The 22,517-nt window shown below is 41.2% G+C and overlaps 1 protein-coding gene across 3 annotated transcripts in view; it reads right to left on the bottom strand.

The window, feature by feature from the left end:
• LOC144688593 (nuclear factor of activated T-cells, cytoplasmic 2-like) overlaps positions 1 to 22,517 on the bottom strand; it is a 174,374-nt gene that overhangs the window by 66,185 nt on the left and 85,672 nt on the right. For all 3 annotated transcript variants that reach the window (XM_078555353.1, XM_078555352.1, XM_078555351.1), the window contains exon 6: positions 22,002 to 22,142. In XM_078555353.1, coding sequence (XP_078411479.1) covers positions 22,002 to 22,142 — 141 coding nt within the window. The remainder of the gene's footprint in view (positions 1 to 22,001; positions 22,143 to 22,517) is intronic.

A 22,517-nucleotide genomic window follows, 5' to 3' on the forward strand; every position in this document is an offset into this window, starting at 1 on the left:
TAAAAAATCTCCTATGTACTACAGCCCAAAAAAAGCGTCAATCATCCAGGCCCTTTAAAGTGTCAATAACGGAAACTGCTAGCACTTGAAACCTCTTTATGTTGTGTAAATAAACATTGCGAAGTTGGCAGTATAGATCAGGGAGCCAGAGTTGTCAATCAAACAATATTTTCTCTGGGGCCCAGCTGTTTCAGCTATCTAATGGATTTCTGGGCTCTCAGCCAAGCCTCATTATGTATTCTTGGTTGACAGCCTAGACATCCATTAGGGGTTGTTTGGGGTTCATACCTTGGCATGGCCAGCATGAGGGGCTAGACAGGGTGTGTGGGGGTCATGAGGCAGCATGGGGACTGTGACAGGTCAGGATTGGAGGGGCTTTCCATTTTTATTTTAACTGGGATGAAGTTCCACAGCACTGAGGCGGGCCTTTTAAACAGCCCGCCTTAGCACCCACCAGCCCTGTGGCTGCCTCTGAACTTTTTCCTGGGTTGGCTTGCCTGACTCCAGACTGCACCTGTCCTGCCCCACAATAAAAGTCCTATCCTCGCGGGCACTTTTTCCCCCGAGGCCGGAAATTTTCGCCTCAAGGATGAAAATCCAGGTCATTGTGTCAAGTGAAGCACTTCACAGAGTTCAACAGACACACATATTACAAAAGCCTTGAAATTAGCCCCTTCGAATATCCGTTGCAAACACTTAGCTCCAAGCGCGTGTGTAAAATTCCTTTGTCTGCTTATATTTAAAAGAGAAATTAATCAAGAAAAGTGAACAGGTTCAGCTTTTGCACACTAATGGCCAAAGAACTCAATTTCAAAACAAAGGTGTTTAGAAAAAGATTGTATCAGACAGATTTGCTACACCATGGATTTGAATTACAAAAGTGATGCTGGAAATTTAACAGATGTTTTCTGCTGCTCAAATGGAAGTTTGAAAGCAAGGTTCAATCCAATATTCTCTTGTTGATATGGTTTTAGTTTAGAATACCATTTATGTTGGATTCTGTTGTCCTTCACTTTTTTTTTAAGTGGAGTAGGTTTTGAAATTTAGGGAACTTTCACTGACTCACACTTATTCAGAATGTTGCACTTTCAATTGCTGTAAACCTCCACTTTATTTCACAAAATATTCTAATGATTGGCTGAAATAGAAAATCCAAGAGGTTCTGAATGATAACATTAGCTTAATGTAAGATATGTTGTATTAAAGCTGGTTCTAATCCTGTTTAGAAAAAGTCCCACACAATGACTCATTTCTAATTATTCACCATATGCCGTATATTTTAAGAAACTATAATTATAGCTACATTTGGTATTTTTGAAAACATGTAACATTTGATTTTCTTTTTGGCTAGAGAGGATTCCAATTAAATCAATACCAAACTGAAGTTGTAACTGTTCAGAGAGGAGCAGGGCCTCACAGCCTCATTTTCAAACAAAACCTCTATTTTTATATTCATAGTTGGGAAACCTTAAAGCAGAAGACTGATCTTGTGAGACTACTCCAGCAGCATGGAGCCATGTGGGAGGTTGCAGGCCCAATTCGCTGAGCACCACATTTTGTGACACATAATTTTGTGGGGCAGAATGAGACAGCGCTACACACAAGCACGAGCCTCATTAACATTATACTACGATCAAAACCAGGTCCCCGAGCAAAATCCCACCATTTCAAGCAAGACTCTATTCACAGCAGGCACTTCACCCATATGAAATATTTGCATCAGGAGTCCTGGGATCTGGCCTGCTCAAGTAAGCTTCCTATAAGCTGACCACAGTTTGAGTCACTGGCAAAAGTGCTTATTTTGCTCCTTGCATTAGTTAGTTTTGCTCTCCAGTCTGCCATTTTTTTGTTATGTCCCATCCCCAACACTGCTTTTACATTATTCTCCACTGCTGCTGCCATTAGAACCAAATAAACTGACAAGGATGGGAAGTACAAAAGGCATTACCACAAGATATGTCAGAGAATCATAGAAGCTTGCAGCTTTGAAGGAGGCCAACTCATCACCCCTCTCTGCTGTCGCTTTGCTAGAGCAATTCAGAACAAATCCCTCTGACGTACTGTTTCTCCTTTGCCTTGTATCTTTCTCAGCTTGAAATATGTTTTCAATTTTCACTTAAAAAGACAATGGTTTCTGCCTCAACCACTCCCTGTGGGAAAAGATTCAATGCTCCAATAACTCTCTATATAAAGAAACTGCTCCCACCCTCTCTCCTCACTCTGTTAATAATAATTTTAAATTAGTGACCCTCCCCACCCCGACCACCTCATTGCTGACTCCTTAATCACAGGAAATATGTTTCATTTGTTTTCCTTACGAAAAGCTCTTCTACTCTCTCCAAAGGTTTTCCAACAATATCATGATATCCTTCACCATGGTGCCAGAGAGGTAATATAAAATTTTGACTTGTGTCATGGCTGCTGATATGGTTGTCAACCCCCCCACTTTAGAACCTCCCACTACTATCACTTTGCTATTCTTGTAGTCTTCCTGCACTCCCCCTCCACCCTAAACCACTATCTCAGCTAATGCCTTGCTCAATAACGTCACAATTTTACTCAGGTCCAACTTTCACTGAGCCACTATCACTGTCCACCTCATACTTTCCAACACTGACAGAAAGAAATGAAAGGACTTGCATTTGTATAGCACCTTTCATGACCTTGAGACATCCCAAAGGGCTTCACAGCCAATGAAGTACTTTTCGAAATATAGTCGCTGGTGTAAGGTAGGAAACGTCGCAGCCAAGCTGCACACAGTAAGCTCCCACAAACAGCAATCCGATAATGGCAGGATAATCTTTTTTTTTGTGATGCTGGTTAAGGGATAAACATTGGCCAGGTATTGGGAAGAACTCCTTCTTCATCAAAATAGTGCCTGCAGTATCTTTGACATCTACCTGAGAGGACAAAAAGGATCTCAGTTTAACATCTCACCTGGAAGACAGTACCTCTGACAGTACAGCACTGGTGTGTCAGCCTTAATTTTTGCACTCAAGTCTGGAGTTGGACTTGAACCCCCAACCTTCTGACGAACAGGCAAGAAAACTACCTACAGTGTCACAGCTAACACATGCTAGCCTGAACTGCTTTTGGTGCCAAACCCTTTCACAAATCAAGCTCCATTTGCTCACTTGCACACCATTATCAAACCCGAGTGTTCTCTGCTTTATCGAACTTCGTTGCTCCAAGGTTACATTGCCATGCACAGAAAGGGAAATGGTAAAAGGGGTGAAAAGGCCTAATTATCTAAGAAACAGCAGTTAGAATTCCCAGGAATGTCTGCTGCCCTTACCGAGGAATAACCACGTCTGTCAGTCACTTTTGAAGTGCTGTACACAACAATCTTGCAAAGATTGAATCATATATATTTATAATATAGATACTGATTTGACATCAGTGCCATTTTCAGAGTGGCATGAATACGCAGGCCCAGATTTTCGCCCCCACATCAGGCGTGCAGAGTCAGGAGATTTCCTGGCTCGGTGAACCTGACATTTAAAAACGTCCACTCGCAGTTCGGATTTTCGGTAGGGGAGAGGGGTGGGGATGGGCTGAAATAGGCCAACCCCTGAACAAGTGCAGAGGCTGCCAGGGGCGGAGGCGGGCTGGGCACAAGGCTCTGTGCTCTAGCACTGTATTTAATTTAATAAAAGAAGACCAGGCCTCACCCCTCACCTCCCTGCACACACTCCCTATGCCCATCCATGCCAACCTATGCCAACCCATGCTCCCAACCCAGCCCCAATGGTCCCTCATAGCTATAATGCCAACCCATGCTCCAACCCAGCCCCAATGATCCCTCATAGCCGTTATGCCAACCAATGCTCCTCTACCCACCACCTTTTACTCCTTATACCCTCATGCCAACCCATGCTCCTCCACCTACCCCATGGTCTGCATACTCCCAAGCCAACTTAGTGCCAATTCATGCCAACCCATGATCTCCACCCACCACCCATTGTCCTTACCCTCTCCACACCAACTCACCTAGTATCCTTGGACACTTCCTTGACAGTTTAGACAGCTGGACAGTTCTTCAACATTTCTTTGACAGATAAACAGTTACAATGAGTTTGTGCATAAAAACTGCATAGTCATGGTCACTTTCAACAAGCCCAAAGGGTGCCTTACCTCTCCAAATGAGTATCCTGGCTTTCCAAACTAATGCACCAAGTTCAGACATCCTCTTACCTGTTCTAAATGCACATTCCAGGTTTCACACTCCTGGCCTTCCAGGACCACTTCAGTGGAGGCAGCTGATGATTTAAGTGACCAGCTGCCTTTGAGAATCACGCATGCGTGAACACCGACCCGACTCTACTCCCACCCCCACCCCCACGAAGAAGGGAAATGCTGGTTCTGGGGTGGGACTTAGAAATTTCAGCCATTTTTGGGATTTTCACCTGTGATGTTTGTGTTTAATGCTTATGCTTCTCATGATGCCCTTTTTCTGGCAGTACTGCTTTACTGTGATCAGCCTTTGATCTACATACATGCTATATGTGTCCTTTTTTTCCCCACAGTAGCGACAATCAACAGTTCCTCACTTACAGGCTTCTGCATTATGCCCTATTCCATTACAGTTGTAACATGTTTGAAAGCAAGTATACCCTGACTTTAGTATTTTAACTTTGGCACTGTTAGAATGCGCTTTCAAATCTCCAGCTTGTTTCTCTGCCATTTCTATGCACTGCACAATCTCAAATGCTTTCTTCAGTGTCAACTCTTGCTCCGCTAAAAACCTACGCTGAATTCTTTCATTTCTTAGTCTACAAACCAAGCGATTACACAACGCTTCTTCCAGGTAACCTTTAAAATCACAATGTTCTGCTAATTTTCTCAACTCAGCCAGGAACTGGAAAACTGACTCACTTTCATGTTGTTCTCTTCAGTGAAACTCGAATCTCTCAGCAATAATTGCTGGTGTGGGATCGAAGTGCTTTTTCAAAATGTTCACAAGCTCTTTAAAGCTTTTATCTGCTGCCTTGTCAGGAGCAATGAGATTTCTCAGTAACGTAAAATTTTTCATTCCAATGACTGTAAGAAACAGAGGCCTGCTTTTCCTCTTCAATCTCATTCACAATGAAAAACTGTTCCATTTGCGAGACATAAACTACAAAGTTCATAGTAGCTGGATCATAAACCTTTAAAGCCTGTAATAATGATGATCCCATCCTCATCGCCATTTGAAGTGTTTTGTCACTTTTAAGAATACACGCACAGCTATCTGCTTCTGAACTCCAACTTTCTGTTTAAAAGACAGGAGGTTCCTTTATCCCTATTCTCCAAGCAATACACCTGGGACTTAGCACACTCTACTGGCAGTTATTATTTAACAATTCCTTTTCACTAAAATGTCCTTTTACAAAAAAGCATAAACATTAAACATAAACATTGCATCACTGTGATGGAGAGCTTCTCCGTTGTGGCCAATATTTGGGCCACTGTGTCTGTTGGTTCTGCCCACTTATTCTGGTTTCTATTTAGGACTGGGAGTATTCTCTGCATGTATACTGAAACACATCTACAGAGCTCTGCACGCTGGCTTTCAACCATCACCCTTTGGCTATTTAGAATTAAAAACTAAGTTTAGTCCAGGAGACTACCTGAAAAGTTCACAATTTAGTTGACTACTAATTGTAGTTACACTGCAACCAGTGCAAAGCCAAAGCAACACCACCATCTGCAAGTAGTCTCTGTTAGAAAATATTCTATTTAAGTAACTTTTGCACAGATGAACCGCTTGCTTAATAACAATGCAATATGAATCTTGCTTCATGCTAGTGGAAAATTAATCCTGATTCACTCCAGTGGAAACTGCCTCATTAATTAAAAATTGCCCCAGTAAAATTGTCTCATTAGATAGGGTTATAAAGACTTTCATCTGAATGCTGTGACAGAGAGTGGATGAAAGTTTGATTTAAAATAACGAAACAAGATATTGCATATAAAATGGAAGCCATTACAAGTGCATAAAAGATGAATTGATCAACTGCACGGTGTAATGCATTGGCTTACTGTCCTTTCACCTCCATGACCTGGGTTTGAATCCAGCCCAAGTTGATGAAATAAAGTTATTTCTATGCTTCCTGCAAAGATCTTGATTGAAATAACTTAATCCATTTACATCACGTTCTTGTAGGTGAGGATTCATAACTCTAATCACAAGAAAACTGGCAGTTTAACATAGAAGTACAGCAAGGTGTCAGGTGTATACAAATTTGTTCTGGTGCAGTAAGGGTGCTCGGAAGTTGGCTTATGGAACATTGGTGTTGAGCAGAGAAACTTTTACACTTTATCTAACCTATGCAACATATAAACAAACCTAAGATTGTTTGGTGCTGTTAATAAGTAAATGTAATTCCACAGCACTGATGTCCCTGAAACTGATGAATGTGAAAAAAAAATCCAAAGATGAATGAGGAATTTATTAGAAATAAATGGGGCTTCGTAAAAATGCAATTAATGTTAAATAAGAATAAAGGGACAATAAATCCACTATCATTGGTTAGTGATCAAATCAAATCTTTGTTAAAGAATTTTAGCAGAGAACTTATAGCAGGTGGGAACAATGGTTTTGATCATTTAGCTGAATTATCCTGCTTTGCTGCAAATCCAGGAATGGGCTCTGCTAACCAATGAATTGTTCCAATAATCTTAGCAGGACCATTGGCCCTAACAGGCTAAAACATTATTCATAAGCATATCTATTGTTGCGAGTTGAACCATGCTGCCTGCCATTTTTAGAAGAGGTTGGCTATTATCCAAAAATACAAAGGCTGTACTAAATTGAAAACCAGCACTAATCCAGGGATTCCCTTCAGATTGAGTCACTGAGCAGTAGTGTGATGGCTTTTAATACCCCGGACTGCAAGATGAGGCACCCTGTTAGGCATATTTCCACTCCCTGTCTTTCTAAAAAGATGTCTCTCTTTTCTGAAATTTGCTTCAGTACAATAGATTCCATTCAAATGAATAACCTATTGGCCCAAATGATCTCAGAATTGACTCATCAGGATCTATACAGAAATGTTAGTGTACTGTATCGCACCATTTCTGACTTGCTACATTCACCTAAGTTTGCTATATTTTTGTTGGGAGTCACTGCTCTCACTGCAGCACCTATAAGTGATGCAGTGTAAAAGCTGGTGTGTTCCATCATGTCTAAGAACAACATCCATGTCAACGTATTCAGCCCACAGATATAGTTTAGGCCATAGATTTTTAAACCATGGAACCCCAAAACACATGGGTCAATCACATGCAGTTCCTGAGGTCATCAGATTTCTGTCCATTGATTCCAAGGTACAAAGTGCATTAATGAACCAGAACATAATTCAGTTCATCAACAAGTATATACAGTACAACTAACTTTTCGGTCCTGAAAGGCATTTTTTTAAATCAACTTTTAAAATGCATACTTCCCTTTTTGCACAAAAGCAGTTTAAATAAAAAAGCTAAAATCCAAAGCAGAAAAAGTAATACAAACCATAAAGCCTGATCCATCCAAAGCCCATGTATGATTATTCTAACACTGACTTCCCACTTACACTGCTGCCTGTTCATCCCTTACTTTAAGGAACACTAAAGGCTAATTTTCCATGTACGTGCTATTAGTGACGAACTCCTCTCACAAGCACTGCATATCAAAAAATCGTGGGTGCGCCAACTGAAATTTGTCCATTAGGTTCAATAATCATGGGCAGCCCACTCACAATAATGCAGCAGCTGGCTCTAGAACATACTTGCAAAATGACCCACTACATTGTTTCCCCAAAAATAATAAAGCCATTAACTTTCAATTCCTCCACTCAATGGATATTAAATAATTAATTAAATATTAATTATTTAATAATAATAATACTGTCCCCTACAGCCAGCATCAACCTCTCACCAAGTGGCTCTGAATCCAGCTGTCCAAGCTGTAACAAGCTATTCTTCCACAACTAGATTCACCGCTTCAATCTCATTGATCATGTCCAGCCATCAGATTTATCAATTCTGACAATCTATACAAGCTCTTTGGGGGTGGGAGAGAGAGTCTCAGCAAAGGAGACTCACAAGCTGATTGAGTCCAGTTTGTTTTTTTAAGGGGGTCTTCTAAGAGGCAATATTATTTAACCTCTGCCCTGCCTAAAACTTTTAGAAAGAATTTTAATATTATTCCAGAAAAAAAGTTTGTTTTTTAAAAGTAATAAAGTGTTTAAACAGCATGTATTTTTATATTTCAAAAGATATTAATTGTTCCTGAGTCAATGGCCTTCTTTGAGACTTTGTTCATCTTCACTATCTTGTGGGGGGAAAAGGTATTTCTAATGTTTTTCTTGAGGTTTGTGAATGTTGCGCTTAATGACATATGTTATACTGAATGCTGATACATGGAACTGCAGGGAAATACAAAGCCAAAGAACATTTCTTTATTCATAGCATTGAAAAGATTGTAATTTTCTTACATTTTGAAACTGAAATATCAATTAAAGTAGATAATAAGACGGAAAGCCATGTTATAACTCACTAATCATCTGTTTGGTGTTCAGTATAAACGACAGTAGGAACTATAGGAGCATGGGTACAGGACTTTCAGAATATTGCAGTGTAAAGGAAAATTTCTCATCCAAATGTTGGCCCAGATTTTCATCACCGGGTCTGATGTGCAGAGTCAGGAGATTTCCCGGCTCGGCGAACCCGCTCTTTAAAATATCCGCTCACAGCTCGGTTGTGGTGGGGGGAATGACGGGCTGTAAAAGTGGTCGGGTGAACCTTTTTAAAGACTGCTTTGGATTGCTCCAAGGTAACTGTCCCAAGCTGTAACCCTCTCTCCTATTTCCAGCAGTTTGAGTGATGTGAGCACAAACCTCCAGAAAGATCTGCGGGCAGAACAACTGACTTGCCAGTGGAGAATGAAATGGATCGGTAGCACTTCTGCCTTTCTCAGCAGGAATAGAGGGGCTGATATGCACCCCCTACTCCTCACCAAACTCCTCCCCCACTCTTTTTTTATTCATTCGTAGGATGTGGGCTTTGTTGGCTGGGCCAGCATTTATTGCCCATCCCTAATTGCCCTTGAGAAGGTGGTGTTGAGCCTTCTTGAACCGCTGCAGTCCATGTAGTGTAGGTGCACCCACTGTGCTGTTAGGGAGGGAATTGCCCATGAGGCAAAATAGTGCAGAAATTCTGCTCAGCATTGCAGCAATGGGAAGGTCAGCTGTAAATGACCTTGTCCTGTATTATCATTAGCACAGTTTTAAGAAATAGAGATATATTAGCCCACCATGTTATAGAGAATACTTCTGACACTAAGCAATAGGGCACAAATTATTCTCTTGTTGATGGTCATAGAGCTCTCTATTGAGCATTGTTTCATCTCCTGATCAGGACTCAGAATAGTTCTGGATATGGGACAAAAATAACAACTTATATTTGTATTGTGGTTTCAATATAAAAAAACGTCTCAAGACATTTCACAGACTGTCAGAAGGGAAATGGAAATTAAGCTATGAAGGGAGAAGTTAGGAGAGGTGACCAAGTATTTGCCAAAGAGATAGATTTATGAAAAGATTCTTAAAAATGAAGGGCAATGGAGAGGTAGAGAGGTTAATGGACGGAATTCCAGAGAACAATATCCAGTAGTTGAAGGCTGAATGGTGGAACAAAAAGTGGGATGGTGTACAAAGGGGCAGAGTCAGAGGAATGAAGTGTTTAATAGAGGAGTGGGGTAATATAGAGCTGGAGGATATTGCAGCAAATAGGATGGATTGAAATCATGGATTGATTGAAAGATGAGGGCAAGGGTTTTAAATTGAATGAGTTAAGGTACAGAGACTTCATGCAGATCAGTGACGACAGAAGTGATGGTTGAGTGTGATTTAGTGAGGGACAGCATATGTGCATCTGTGCGGCAAAGGTTTGAAGTTTGTGAAGGATGGAGGAAGGGAGGTCAACATGGAAGACACTGAAGTAATCAAGTCCAAAAGTTATGGAAGCATGTGTGTGGTTTTCAGTGTGAGGCAGCAGAGGCACAGGCAGTTGTGGTCAATAATGCAACACAGAGTCTAGTACTAGGAGTCTTGCTGGCAGGATAAAGAGTCAGCCATTTAGGATTGAGATGAGGTGAAATTTCATCATTGCAGGAGCTCCTCAGGGCATTCAGCTGCTTCATCAATGACCTTCCCTCCATCACCATCATCTGTAATGTGTGTTGTTCTAACAAATAATTTTATTTTGAATTCTAACAATACAATTTTTCAAGTCTTTATTTATATTTGTACTTCCTCATACCAGGCAGAATCCTAGGGAATCTTTATTTTATTCTCTCAAAAACTTTGATGGTCTTCTTATATGCTGCACACAATACTCTTGGGGGTCTTATTAGGGTTTTATAAAAACTCATAATTATCTCTTGGCTTTTATATTCCATACTTCTTGTGATAAAACCTAGAATTCTATTATCTTTGAAAAAAAATTCTCTCCCACGGATGTTAAGCTAGCTGGCCGTAATTACTTGAATTAGCTTTGTCTCGTTTTTTCAAAAATGCGTGCTACACTGACCATACTCCAGTCCTCCAGCATATATCCACACTCAACACAGCCCTGAAATATATAAAGCCTTGGCAATTTCTTCCTTCATCTCTCTCAGGATTCTCTGATATATTCCATCAGGCCTTGGGGCCTAGCTTTTCTTTTGCCTAACTAACTCATCTAAAAATCCCCTTTTATCCAAAGAGTATCAATCATCTCGCTTTCCACCAAGCTGTGCACTTGCGTAGCAACCATAAGTTCCCGCACAGGCCACACTCAGGTTGGCCCCTTTTAGTCAGCATGTGTGAGAGGGCATGCAAACGAATTTAAAAAGGACTGCACACTTAAATCACCCACACATTCAAAAAAAAACTAGAGGGTATGTTGCTCTCCACTGCTTCAGGATTCTCCTCTTCTGCAATATTCTTCTCTTAAGTAATGACTGATACAAAGTGCTGATTAAATAGCTTCCCCATTTTTCACTCATCTACAAATTGACAATCCTCTCCTCTGAGGTCCCATCTCACTTTTAATGATTTTGTTTTTCCTCATAATTTTTAAAGGCTTTTCCCCTCATACTCTCTCTTAGCCTTCCTTCTACTCCTAACCTCTTTTTTTATTTTTTCATATTTTCTTTCAGTATTTTATCGTTATTATTCTTATAATACTCTTAGTTCCTTTTCATCAACTCAGTTTTTGACCTCTTGATTTATCCATTATATCCTAAAACAGCTTGTAGTAGCTTTTTTTTTTCTTGGAATATACCTACTAAGTGTCTTTTGCAATCTATTTAAAAGAAACATGTTGCTTTACAGTCTGGAGTGGCAATTTCTTCTTGGACCTCACCTCAGCTAACTTATCTTTCATTGTTCAAAAGTCTGAACTAATCAGCCTGGTGTTCCAATGTTTGAACTGACTTGTCCCTTTCTGTTTGGACCTTGACCCTCTTCATTTTGCAGTTACTACTTCCAATGTACTAACTCACATTATGGTCTTTCAACCTGATCTATTTTTAATAATCATTACCAGATCCAGCAATATTTCCACATTCATCCAAATGTTTGAAAATACAGTAGGTTGAACAATAACTAATGTTATACGTGTAAGATGTATAGACAGGATTAACATGCAGCAAACATCTTGAACACAAAATTTCTTTACTCTGGAGAAAATAATCGCACTTTCAAAAGAAATGTCACTAATGGGGTCAAGCCTTTCCCACCAACAAAATCCCCAAATAGCATTAGGTCAAATTCTAAAATGAAGACACACCTTTCAAAAACAATTTTTTCTACAAGGAAAACAATCAGGGTGGTCAATTTAAAACTGGCAAGCTACATCTATGAAGAAATCAATGTGACTCATCTTAATGAAGCTTTTCTCCCTATTCATTACCACGAGTATCATTTACTATCATTAGCAGTTAAAAGCGCTGTGGATCATCCAGAACTTCATCTCAGATTTATTTTCAAGTTTACAATCCACACTTGTGGAGCTGAAATTAAAAGTTTGCTCAAGATACACTTTGTTGTACTGTAAATTTAAAACTTTAAAAGGGTTTTAGTGCCACAGATATTGTCTCAAGGTAATGACTGGATTTTCCTGTGGACTTTTGGACCCTGACATCAGGACCAAATGGGGGTCTCTAGATGGCACTTGCCTTCATCATGCCCAATGGTGCAATTTTCCAGGAGGCAGCCTACTAATTGGCCACCTCCACAATTGCCTTCCTATTAAGCCAGCAAAATCAGAAGGCTGCAGCTATGAAGCCTTTGCAGCTTCACCCAGAGAAGTGGGCACCACTAACACAGGTCGAGGACTGCAAGGACACCTCAAAATGGAGGCACACTCTGGTTTGGAAACAAATAAAAAATTATGAGGACAACGCACGCACACATGCATGATCAAAAGGAGCAGAGCCCAAAGCTGATGGCCCTGAAATTGTTGGAAAATAATATTGAGTCCACAGTCATTAATAGTTTGAGACCAAGAAGAGATACGCCCTGAGTTCTGATTTGCCACAAATTGCTGAATGATTTGAGCGGCTGCCCTATTAACCTCACCAAAGCACCCAACAGTTATCATCTCACAGTAAGCCTCCTTAACATGCATCATGAAATTGCCGCACCAACATCATTAACATAAGTTCATCTCATTGCAGCCAGTTAGAGCTGGTAACTTATACCTCATGGACCCTGTTAATAATACGATTTATTGTTGTGACATACAGCTCAACCTTGGAGGCTGAGAAAGAGAATGATGTAACTGCAGAGTCTCACTCCCACAGGTAGTAAATTGTTCCTAAATGTTTAAAACTTTAAATATTTTCTTTACTTTTCCTTTCTGTCTTGTTTTCTATCTTAATGCACTCCCTTTATTTTGCTCTCTGTCTATACCTCTGTATCAATTTGATTGTAATTCATTTGATGTCCTTCCTGGCATTCCCTTTGTTTCTTTCCTTATCCTTCATACTAATTAAGGAGACAGACCTGTAGGTCCAACAATCATGGGTCAGGATTTTTACGTTGTTGGGCAGGTGCAGCGAAGAGGGCCAGGGAGCGGCAGCAAAACCAGCCGCTCCCTGTGATCGGGCCCTGGCTGCAATTTCACACTGGTGCCAATTAACAGCCAACCAGTGCGAACCACACGCTGCAACGCTTAGCACTGCCCGGGTGGGTGGGGGAGGGTGAGCACGGAGGTCAGTGCATGCGCGCGAGTGCGCTCAGTGAAAACTCCGTGAAGGCACAGGGCTGCCTCAGGGAGCTGAAGATTTTTAACATTAAAAATAAACAATTGAAAAATAAGGAAAACATGTCCCCTCATGTGACTCTGTCACATGAGCAGGGATATGTTAAAAGTTAGTTTTAAAAACTTTTCTTTAATCACTGGTCGAAACCTCATCCCGCTCGTGGATGAGATTTTGCAAAAAATGCAATGGCCACTTGGCCTATTCGCCCGCCCACCAACCAAACAGTTGGACGGGCAGTGAAAAATTCCATTTAATTAATTGATTAAGGGCCTTAACAGGCCTCTTAATTGTCGGCGGGCGCACTGCTGCCTCTCATGTGGACCCGCCGAGCGAAGTATCTCGAGAGTGTGCAATGACGTCGGGATGCTCACCCGGCATCATCATGCACTATTTTTCTCCTGTTCGGGTCGGGCGCGCGCCTGCCCGACGAGGGAAAAATTCTGCCCATGAGGTCCCAGAGGTCTCGCAGGCCTCATTACGCCGTTATCAATTCTCATATCCAGTAATTTGCACAACAAAGATAATACAATCTGAAAAGTGAGGTAAAACAATTCAATTCACAACGCTTGCTGTGAGATGCAACGTTCCAGCAATTTGTGGGCCTTTGTATTCCTTCCCCTAACCAATTGCAGCAGCTCACTGCTGTTGTGGCTTAATCAACCAGCGAGGAATTGATGATGGGACTTCATGATTTATGAGCTCACCAGACACAGCCTGACACAGTGGGCGATTGGCCATGCTCCTGAATTTAGCCTTTTCATTTTGCTTCTATAATCATGCGGCCTAGAGATTCCCCAATGGCTTTTTCAATACAATTCACCTGAAATCAACCAAGCCAGCGCAGAGAAATTGAGAGTGAAAATTACGTTCAGTGTAAATCAGGTTTCCACTATCTTTTGTACCAGTTTTTAAAAAATCATGCTGAGAAAACTGGCTCCATCACTAGGCTGAACTACTCACCATATCGATTTTCTGTTAATGGCACCCATTTGCTGGATTTTGAGGAGGACCTTAAAGTGAGGCTTGTTTTTAGGCAGAAGGAAACTAATGAGCATCTTTTCAAAGCTTTAAAATATTAAAATAATATTTAATTTGCTCAGAAACTGATTACCGTTCACCAATGAAACATAAAAGATGATTCTGTATATTTAAGTCATTTCAATTATTTAAAATCAGGTTATTCACAGGTGGTGGACTGGACACTAAGTAAAATGATTATTTTTTGTGATAAGCCCATTTTTCAATTGTTTTAAATAAATTGCACCAGATTACCCTCTTACATTCAGGTTTTGTTCAAAAAAGGAAAATGTTTTTAAAATTTATGTTCTAAAAAGATGTCCAATTGCCCTGGCTCATTTTATGCTTGGCAATATTTGAGCAGAAACCTGAGCCAGCCTTGATACAGTACTGTGGGAATGCAAGGTGCCATCTTTCAGATGAGATATTAAGCTGAGAGCCCATCTGTTTTCCATGGCACTATTTCAAAGAGCAGCAGGGGAGTTATCCCTGGTGTGTTGGCCATAAATTTAATTCCTTAATCAACATCACAAAAACAGATTACTTGGCCATTATCACATTGCTGTTTGTGGGAGTTTTGCTGTGTGCCTATTGGCTGCTGCGTTTCCTACATTATAAAAATGACTACATTTCAAAAGTACTTCATTGGCAATAAAGTGCTTTGAGACATACAGCAGTCTTTCTTTCTTTCAGAAACCTGGGCAAAAATACAATCATTTAGAAAACTAACAGAGTTTGCATGCAATTTGCATTGGATTGCAGATTGCACTCAAAGCGGAAACTCTAAACCATATGACAAGAATTATATTGGACTTATATGTGCAATTCTTTTCCGAGTCTACTATTTTCCTTTAAATATAGGAATAGAAAGAGGTGAGTCTGTTAGTGGCAGTGACTCAGCTTATACGTAGTAACTAACAGTGAATTGATAGACAAGGCTGCATAATATGTACAATCAGTATTTTTAAATTATAAAGAAGTGAACAACAAATTGGAAGTCACATCACCTTTGTGAAATTGTGGTACTTAAAACTAGTATTAATTAAAAAGTAAAAATTATTGGATCCAAATGGAAAGAAACAGACATTAAATAAATGTTGGTTTTAGTTATTGAGGAAAAAAGGAGCCTGGTTCTGACAGTAGCTTAAATTAAAGGAGCTACATGAAGATCATCAGCCAGAATCTATGCATCATAAAATTCATTACATCAAGATTTCATTACTCACTACTGAATAGGGAATTCCAGAACTTGTGCCAGTTTTTGGCTGGTTTGCACCTTTCCATTTATAAAGAAGATCAGACTTCAACATCACTTTGTTTTATTTATTAAAAAAATTACTCCATAAAAATGCAAGAAGGCAGAACAGTCTTCAAAGGTAAACTATAAACAGTGCCCTGCTGCTATCACAGCACCATATGAAGACAACAGCCAGTGAAAACCTGCCAGAAGTAGTTACCCATATTAATTAAAGAGCTAAAAGGCTATAAAGTTCCAGATTGTTTCTGTTAGTAGGGAAATCATCCAAAATTCCTTAGGACTCTGTATTTCATAGAATTATTTGTCTTTGGTCACTCATTTAACTGTATGATGTTCACAGAGTTATGCTGAACATAGTTAGGTTAAACAAAATGTCCCCAGCTCACTGATTTACACTGGAAATGCAGTCAACAATAATTCTTGCATAAACAGCAAATAAAAACTTCAGATAAGTTGTAAGAGGCGACGCTGGAGTAGCAGTGTGAAACCTACTCAGTAAATCAAGAATATATTACTGTTAATTGGTAAATTAAATAATCAGTCAGATAATCAGTTGAAATTAAGTGAATTCCAACAGAACGTAAAGAAATTAAGAGAAGAATCAGCCCAAGACTGTAACAGTATTTGCCACATGTTGTTCACACTACAAAGATGCCAAGTGACCTGCAACCTACAAATTTCAGGTTAGGTCAACAGTCTACATAGTAAATTTATGGATTGTAAATAGGGTGAAAAATAAATACCATTAAGTAAATTCAGAATGTAAGGGTTGTTTATTTGCAAAAACAATGTTGCTCTGTTTTGAGATGTAATCACACTGGTAATGAGTTGGGACCTGCCTGGCCCAGCAGGCATGTTTCTGCATTCCAGGTGCAGCCAGTCCCAACATTTCAATAGCTTCTACTAATGCATAATTAGGGTTATTGCTGCTATGCAAAATGCAGGCATGCCTCGCTAACTGAACTATCTGCAGTTTAGTAAATATTAATAACTATTTCTAAACTGACAGAAAAGTATATTAATGCCTATCCAGGGTGAAGCTGGCAAGCTACAAAAGCTTCCCTTTCTGATGACGAGGGATGGTGAAATTCCGTCTGAGATTAAAAAAATGTTGAAGCTGACTGACCTTGCCTGACCCTATTAATAACAAGAAGTGATTAAGCCAATAGCCTAGACTGAAAACATGGCAAGAAGGACAGAGACAGAACAGCACCTCAGTGAGAATCTCAGGACCTGCAATTTGGGCCAGAATTTTCCAGTCGTTGGGCGGGCTCGGCGGGAGCTTGCGAAACCGATCGCCCCCCACAGAGCTGACCGCCCCCCCCGGAATCAGCTCCGCACCACGATTTCACATGGGTGGGCCAATTAAGGCCTGCCCTGCATGCATTACGAGCGGTAGTGCAAGCGCATGCATGCAAAAGACGCTTTAATCTCCCTGAGGCGCAGAGCTGCCTCAAGAAGATTGAAGCGCTTTTTGGAAAAATAGATAAGAACGTTAAAAATTTAATGAAACATGTCCCCTCATGTGACTATGTTACATTAGATGGGACATGCTTTTATTTTCAAAATAGAGTTTTTATTTCATCTGTATTAGCTTTAGGAAACCTCATCCCGCTCATGGATGAGGTTTCCTAAAAAACGTAAAGGCCACTTGGCCTTTTCGCCTGCCTGCCAACCATCAGGTTGGACGGGCAGCGTAAATTTGAAGTTAATTAGTTTGTTAATGGCCTTAATAGGCTTTTCAACTAACACTCCGGACTGGATTCTCCCTCCTCCCGCCTCCCGCACAGGTAGTGCTTGCACTACTGCTCGCAATCCACGCAGGGTGGGTCGTAATTGGCCCGCCCGTGTGAAATTGTGGTGCGGAGCCGATTCTGGCGCGCGCCCACCCAACAAAATATCGTGCAAGTTCACGATGACATTGGGCCGCATGCCCAGTTAGAAGTGCCTTGCGCCTCCATGAGGCAGGAGTTGCCTGCCTGGTGCCAGCAGCAAAGGTAGGTGGCAGCCATGTTAGGGGCTGCTGCTACCTTGCCAATTAAAGCAGGTACCTCCTTGAGGTGGAATGCAGCAGAAAGTGGCCCTGGACTAGAATGGTAGGAACAGCACTCATGCCGGCTCCCATAGAGTAGATTTAAAAACACTACAAAGCAATTTACCTGGTACTCACAGTGAATCTGCCAGCTGTGCACAAACATGCACAAAAGTGTCAAGCTTGTTAGAAGAACATATAAAAGTTACAACCTTGCACTGGCAGGCCCCTTAACAAGCTCTTTAAGCAACTTAAGGGGCCATTAATTGGCTGAGACCACATTTCCCACTCCTTTCCCCTGCCGGTCCTTTCAAAATTTCACTGTCCTGGAGGTGTTAGGATCCCGAGAAGATCTCCAGTGCCACAATTTTAAATTCCCGGCTGCAGCAGGTCCCGTCCTAGTTGCCCCTTGAAAATCTGGCCCCATATCTTTACTAGATGATCAATAATACTATATTGCTATGTATAGTGTGTAAATAAATCACACCTTTAAACAGGCACCATCTCATCTTATGGAATGCTAAAAGGATTAATATGCGGTGGCATTTACTAATATTCCACATCTTTGGCAATATAATTCTACCTATCATAGATTTCGAAAGTGAGCAACAACTTGTGAGTGGAACCTAACTACAGCAATTGTTAGCCCTCCTTTCTTTTTTCTCTGTACAACTGCATTTTTCTCAGGTCCTGTTGCATGTCTCACTGCCATCAGCTTGAAGAAACAGTTGACACGGTGTACAGGTTCAGCAGCAATAAAGAAACATCACCTCACATTTGACTATCAGTTACCAAACCATTCATTTTTTTTACTTCTGCCTCTCTATCGTAACCACATCAAAAGCAGCAATATCAACATTGTGCACAAATAGCAACCTGCATCATCCAGTTTAAGAAAAATACAAAGCTTAATGCTTTTTTCCAGAACACTGTGGACAACTTTCTAAAAATAATGAACTGAAAACGCGAAGAAGGAGTTAACGTTGTACAATCTCAGCAAAAAACTCAAACCTTGTTCGGAAATGTTTTCTATCATAATATTCCAGTTGGGAGTAGGTTTTCAACCTGCCATTCCCACTTGCATGCTGATGGATCATTGGCCAAGGTTCATTCCCTGAGCTAAAACTGACATATTGGTGTATCTGTGTAAGCAAATTACAATGGAAAAATCCAAAAGTACAATGATGATAATAATCTGATAATCAGCCCTTGTAAAGATGAACAATGATCTTTTATGTGACAGGAAGCTCAATATTTACAGAAGGGAATGATCATCCCCCAGTGGGATAGATATTGAGGCAGCTCATCTTTACTGCTTCCAGCTTCCAATTTATTACTGTTCATCTCAAAATTAAGAATACAAATGATATAATCTGTGATAAACACTTGAGGGAGAAAGGAATAGAATAGAACACTGATAGGGTTTGGTGAAACAAGGCGGAGACTCCTGTGGATTATAACATAGTTGGGCTAATTGGCCTGTTTGTACTTTAAAGTCTCTTTAATTTTATGCCAAAGAACAATATCCATATTTAATTGATTTACAAAATTGCATTTCAAAACTGGCACACATACAAGGGCAGATTTTACAAACGTAGCCTCCCAACATACATATGCACCTCCTATGCACATTCTAGAATGCAGATAAATCAATGGGCTTCTCAGTGGCTGAGTATCACTAAAATAGCAGTATAGGTGCAATGGATACTATGGGCAGGCAAAGTTTCATGCTGGGAGAACACATTCCTAAAATCTACCCTGCAATCACATTTTTTGATTTTGATCTCTTAATGCTGCATTTTATAACTTATACTTTTTGTACCCATCAATGTTACTGCTGGGGAATGGAACCCTTCTCCCCTTTCGCCATCTAATATCAGAGAGAGAAACTTTTGAAACAGTACATCATAGCCCAAGTGCAAGGTAAATACTCAACCATTTACCTTCAGTGTTACCTCAGAAGGATATGAGTGTTAACCTTTCCACTACCCACATAAATCATCCATGCAGTAAGACTTCAGCAGTGCACCATGTGTAACAAGATTGGAAACCCATTTATAATCACTCTTTCCACATAGGGCTGGATTTTATGCTCCCCCCACCTCCCCCCCACCCTACAATACTAGATGAGTTCTTGGTGGGTGAGTTCTTGGTGTGGGGTTGGGGCGGTGGGAGGGGACGCAGTGGCATGTAAAATATGACAGGTGGCAAGCCTTTCTGCCCACCTGAATTGTCCCCCATAATATGGTAGGTGGGCGGATGCTGAAATCAGCAGCCCACCTGCCATTTTTAAAAAGATAACTAATGGGCAATTGAGCTTGTTAACAAGTCAATTGACCCATATATTAATCTGCCCATATCATAGTGTGGTTGGCATGACCAGGAGTGGGTAGGCCTTTTTTTAACCAAACTGATCAAAAGGTAGGAAGAAAGGGGGTGTGGGAGTGGGGCGGTGTATGAGGGGGATGGAAATGTCCTTCAGGGTTGCCCTGTGCACATCGGGGGCACCATCCCCCAAGATGTTACCTCCACTTTGTTTCTTCCCACCTGGCCTCCAAAACCGACACCCCCACTCCCTTTACCTCCTTCCCTAAGTTGCCTGATCCTGCCCCATAATAAAAGCCCAGGACTTAGCTCACTCTGGATGCCATTGCTCTTCCTTGTGGGACTGCTTGCAGTCCCAGCAGTGCCCACTACTGAGTTCTGGCGCTGCTGGGACGGCTAGAGCTACCAGCCAATCCGTTTGGCCAGTAACTCTCGAGGACAGGACTTCCTCCCACTGGGGGGTGGAAGTCCATCTACTTAAGGCCGCCCACAGTGTTTTACTGCAGCGACATGGCCTTGTTGAGTGTCTGTCATATCAGTACCGACTTTCTTTCAGTGGGGAGGGCAGGTGGAGGTGCTGGTGGTGAGCAGTAAACTGCAGTAAAATTCAACCAATAGTGTACAGTGAAAATCTTCCCCTTTACACTCCATTCCAAGTGAGAGCGACAGATCACTAATGACGAATGAGTTTTTGACCTCTTGTGACCTGGATTCAAATACATATAGATTGATAGGATACAAATCCACTCTGTCTGCTGCCTAAGATGAGAGTGACAGTCTCAGTCCAGTGTCCATGTGCTGAAACTGTCCCTAATGTTCTAAATGATACAAAATTGCCAATCCCATTATGACAGTCCAAAGAATGGTTGGTGTGGAAAATGTCATACTAGTCCAATGGGCCATATAGCACGGGATTTAATGCCCCCCCCCCCCCCACCTCAGACGCAAGTGTGGGGGCAGGAGTCATTTAGTTTGGTGAGAGAGTGCCGTGTGGGGACCCCTTCGCCTTCTGCCTCTGCCCCAATTAAGTCTGGGCGAGAAGAGCTTCCTGTCTGCATATCAATTGGGTGGATAATTAATGCCTACTTAAGGGCCTCATCCACTGCCTCTGGTATTAAACCACCAATGAGCAGGGGTAGTCACCAGATGGGGTTCCCAAAAGCAAATACAAGGGTCCCTTGTTCAAAGGCACTCAGTGCCCAGAACCCCCATCTTACCCTCACTTGCCTTTGGCCTGGGCTCCCTCGTTGATCTTGGGCTTCTGGTGGGTGCAATGCCCACAGCTGCCACCACTCCCAGTGGCATTGACGGGCAATGGGGAGCTCCGAGCCTCTGATTGGCTGGCACCCCTTGGGGGAGAGGGCTGGGATTTCTGCCCCTGAGGTCCTTAATCCTGGGGAAGGCCTGATGCCAGTCATTAATTGCCTGATGGGCATTTAACAGAGGCAACACAGGACTCCCACCAGTTCCCCACTGACTGGCAGGACTCCTGTCACAAACATTAAATTCCACCCATAAAGAGACTTTTGAGTTCGGAGCTAAGGCATGTTTCTGGTGCAACGTAAAGAAAGTTTTCCTTCACATCGAATAATATTCCCAATCTAGGAGTGCTTTATGCTGACAAGTTACCTGACTGGGAAATCTTCCATTCTTCGATCAATAATCTTGACATGCACACAAAAATATTTAAAAATGAAATGATTGACGGCAGCCTCAAACTAATATTAACAAGTATAAATTCATTGTTTGGAATTACCATCAAAATGTATTGCCACTTAATTCAGAGAGACAAAAGGAAAGAGCACAAGACAATGCTCTTCACACTCAACACTGCAACAGTGCAGGTGTGCTCCTGAGATCAGTGGCTGAATTCCAGGAACAGAGAAATGTCGGGAGAACTCTGTATTTCATACAACCTATACAAGCTATTATTGATCCTGGCATGGAACAATGGTCGCATCTACTTCATTGGAATGCCATCCGTCAATTAATAACCATCAGGACACAAAAAGAACAAAGACTGAGCATGTAATTTACTTTCAGATCTCATTAACAATACAATTCGCTTCCAGATTCAATTGACAGACAACATGACTCACCATGAGTCTTCTCTGTGAAAAGAACCTTTGACTCGGTAGTAAAATTTTGACCATTGAGGATCATTCGTTGTCCACCCGTAACCAAACAATTGTCTGTGCTCTGCTTTTCCACCATTGGCAATTCGTGTGCCGATCTCTGAGCTGGAACAATGAAACAAAGTAAACTCATTACAGAAAGGCACTGCTGATAATTCAAAAAAATACATTGGAGTGTTACAGCAGCTCTTTCAGTTCTTCGTCGATACCTTGTGCAAAAAGCATTAAAGACCCGCATTCATTATACTAGTCTGATCTGGTGCAATGTCAATAAATATCCTCTCACATCAGTGTTGTACCTGATAAATAAACTTGGTTAGTTATGGCTAGTATACTCAGTCTATCAGTTTCATAATGAAACATCAAGGCCAGGGTCTTCATACAAGCATGGTGTTAATAACATGGAACCCTTAAAGTATTTAAATGACTTTCCACAAAATGATGTGGGCACATTTTGTTTGCTGCTTCTGTTTAAGAAAC

Source organism: Cetorhinus maximus, chromosome 13, assembly GCF_964194155.1.
Source record: "Cetorhinus maximus chromosome 13, sCetMax3.hap1.1, whole genome shotgun sequence".
Classification (NCBI taxonomy): Eukaryota; Metazoa; Chordata; class Chondrichthyes; order Lamniformes; family Cetorhinidae; genus Cetorhinus; species Cetorhinus maximus.